Source organism: Periplaneta americana, chromosome 5, assembly GCF_040183065.1.
Source record: "Periplaneta americana isolate PAMFEO1 chromosome 5, P.americana_PAMFEO1_priV1, whole genome shotgun sequence".
Classification (NCBI taxonomy): domain Eukaryota; kingdom Metazoa; phylum Arthropoda; class Insecta; order Blattodea; family Blattidae; genus Periplaneta; species Periplaneta americana.
The window spans coordinates 157,413,311-157,415,633 of NC_091121.1; the positions used below are offsets into that span (position 1 = coordinate 157,413,311).

Genomic DNA, 2,323 nt, shown 5'->3' on the forward strand with positions numbered 1-2,323 from the left:
TTTTTCTTAAAATACAAAACTTTTGCGTAATCCCAGCAATAAGGCATGTAAATTTGTCAAGTGAAAAAATAAAAGTGAAATGAACTTTATATGGCCATGGTGCATTTGATATGGCCATATCAGGAGCAGGTAAGCTTTCACGAAAATCGTTTGATTATGAACAACTCGTAAAAGATACGCCATCAACGACAACACCAATCAATAGAACATTGAAAACTGAATGGAGTACGATGGTTTTCATGAAACAAGTATTTGAAAAACATGCATAAAACAAAGGAGACTTACCAGAGAAAAATAAGAGGTCACATGAAAACCGCAAAACAGGCAACTGACGCCATATTGCTCAACCTGACTGGATGGAAAACGATCAAGTGACATTCCAGGATGTCCTTTCACTGGATGCTGCTGGAATTTAATGGATTTTTTGGTTAACTAACTCACAATAGGGGGGTGGCCATATCAGGAACATGGTCATAACAGGAGCACCCACCTTAGTACTTATTCTAATAAGTACTGTAATAAGTACAATTTTTAGTTGTCATGGTAGGCCATTGGTAATATTGATAGGGCAATTTCAGAACTGAACAGAAGATTTACCATAAATAGCTCCATCCTTAGTGAAAAAAGCGCTTTACACCCAGAAACTCCATCTTTCTTAGTCACTGTATAAGAAGAATCTTCTTATACTATGTCTTAGTAGGCTTATATGAAACTCTAAAGACATTTGTCGAACCACTGCCTGCTGGATCGCATCCTATAGCTAGGTAAGGTTAGGTTAGGTTAGGTAACGGTGGCTAGAGGCGGGTTAGGGACTACTCTTTGCACGTCGGCCATACCGAGGCCTATTGTGCACCCCGAAATTTTATGGGATGAATGAGGATGAGGTGTATCAGCCCACTGGCCGCAAGTGATCTCTCACCTGCTTACCCAATAGGAGCTCCTTAACCCCTCCCCCCCGCCCTAAGCTCATACCGCCAATGTGACCAAGCAGCATAGGATCCATTCCAACGGCCCTTCCAAGGTGTCGATGCATCCATCTTGACATGAATGTCTGTGGAATGAGATGAAGATGAATGATAAGAAATCTAAATTCTTTTTCTACATGGGAGAGAAAGGGAAATGGACTGTGGGATTGAAAATTCCAATCCGGAATTTGCCTAAGTAACTGTGGAAAACGACGAAAAATCACAGTCAGGTTGATCGGTCCGGGAATCGAACCACGGACCTCCCGAATGCGAGTCCCATGCGGAATGGATGATCAACCTCACTCTGTTAATCACATGGCTTATAAAGACCTCTCCCAGCCGAGTCATAGCATGTTGGAATACTAGCACTGCCATCTCCTCTTATTGGCTACTACTACTCACATTAAATTCAATTTTGAAGTGAATGAGATATATTACCAATGCCAGTGACGGTAACTGACTGATTATATAGGTAATTTCACATCTCTTAAAAACTTTGCTTTGAATGTAGAAAAATTTACATCATAACATCTTGATAAAATCCGGGACAAATTGGCATCCCGAAATGGCTTCAGAAAAATCCGGACAGGGGCTTAAATTCGGGACTGTACTGGAAAAATCGGTATGGATGGTCACCTTATCTGCCTCTAAAATACAATAAATACATACTGTACATATTGAGCTTGAAGTAGATCTAGATGAAAAGTGAAATTTTTGTAAATTTGAACAGGATATTTCACTATTGAAACTACTTTTTGTTATGTTAAAAATCAATATTAAATTAGTTACGAAAAATGTGAATTTTAGAAAAAAAAACAAATTTTAATAATATAAGACATGCTATACAAGTGTTGTCGTAAGTGAATCGTAATATTGAAACTACTTTTTGTTATGTTAAAAATCAATATAAATTAGTTACGAAAAATGTAAATTTTAGAAAAAAAATTTAATAACGTAAGACATGCTATACAAGTGTTGCCTTAAGTGAATCGTAATATTTCGTTCGCTAATTATGTATAATTTAAAATAAAAATACAATCTTGAGCATGAGCCAGTTATAAATCTGCCATAATGTTTACATTCATCATAATCATACACATTTTATGAATAAGGTTTATGTCCTGAATTTCTTCAGTAACTTAATGTTGCACTTCCTTACGAAAGTATATAGTAGAAACAAACTTCACTTTGATGACGAGGACAAAATAACCTTGATAGTTTATAAATGTATGTAAAGCACACATAAAAATTTCGCAATAAATGAGAGTTGAAAGCTTCATTCAAGTTTTGCACACGATAGCTTTAGTGATGGCTTTGATGGCTGCAAACGTTTCTTTTCCTGTAGGGACTATCTGGGA

The 2,323-nt window shown here is 36.8% G+C and overlaps 1 protein-coding gene across 1 annotated transcript in view; it reads right to left on the reverse strand.

Moving 5' to 3' along the window:
• Positions 1-1,962: 1,962 nt before the first annotated feature.
• The window catches only part of LOC138700252 (carboxypeptidase B-like), a 114,353-nt gene continuing 113,992 nt past the window's right edge, over positions 1,963-2,323 (reverse strand). The window contains exon 5 of the mRNA XM_069826745.1: positions 1,963-2,323. This exon is cut by the window's right edge and continues 98 nt beyond it. Coding sequence (XP_069682846.1) covers positions 2,246-2,323 — 78 coding nt within the window. The 3' untranslated portion in view covers positions 1,963-2,245.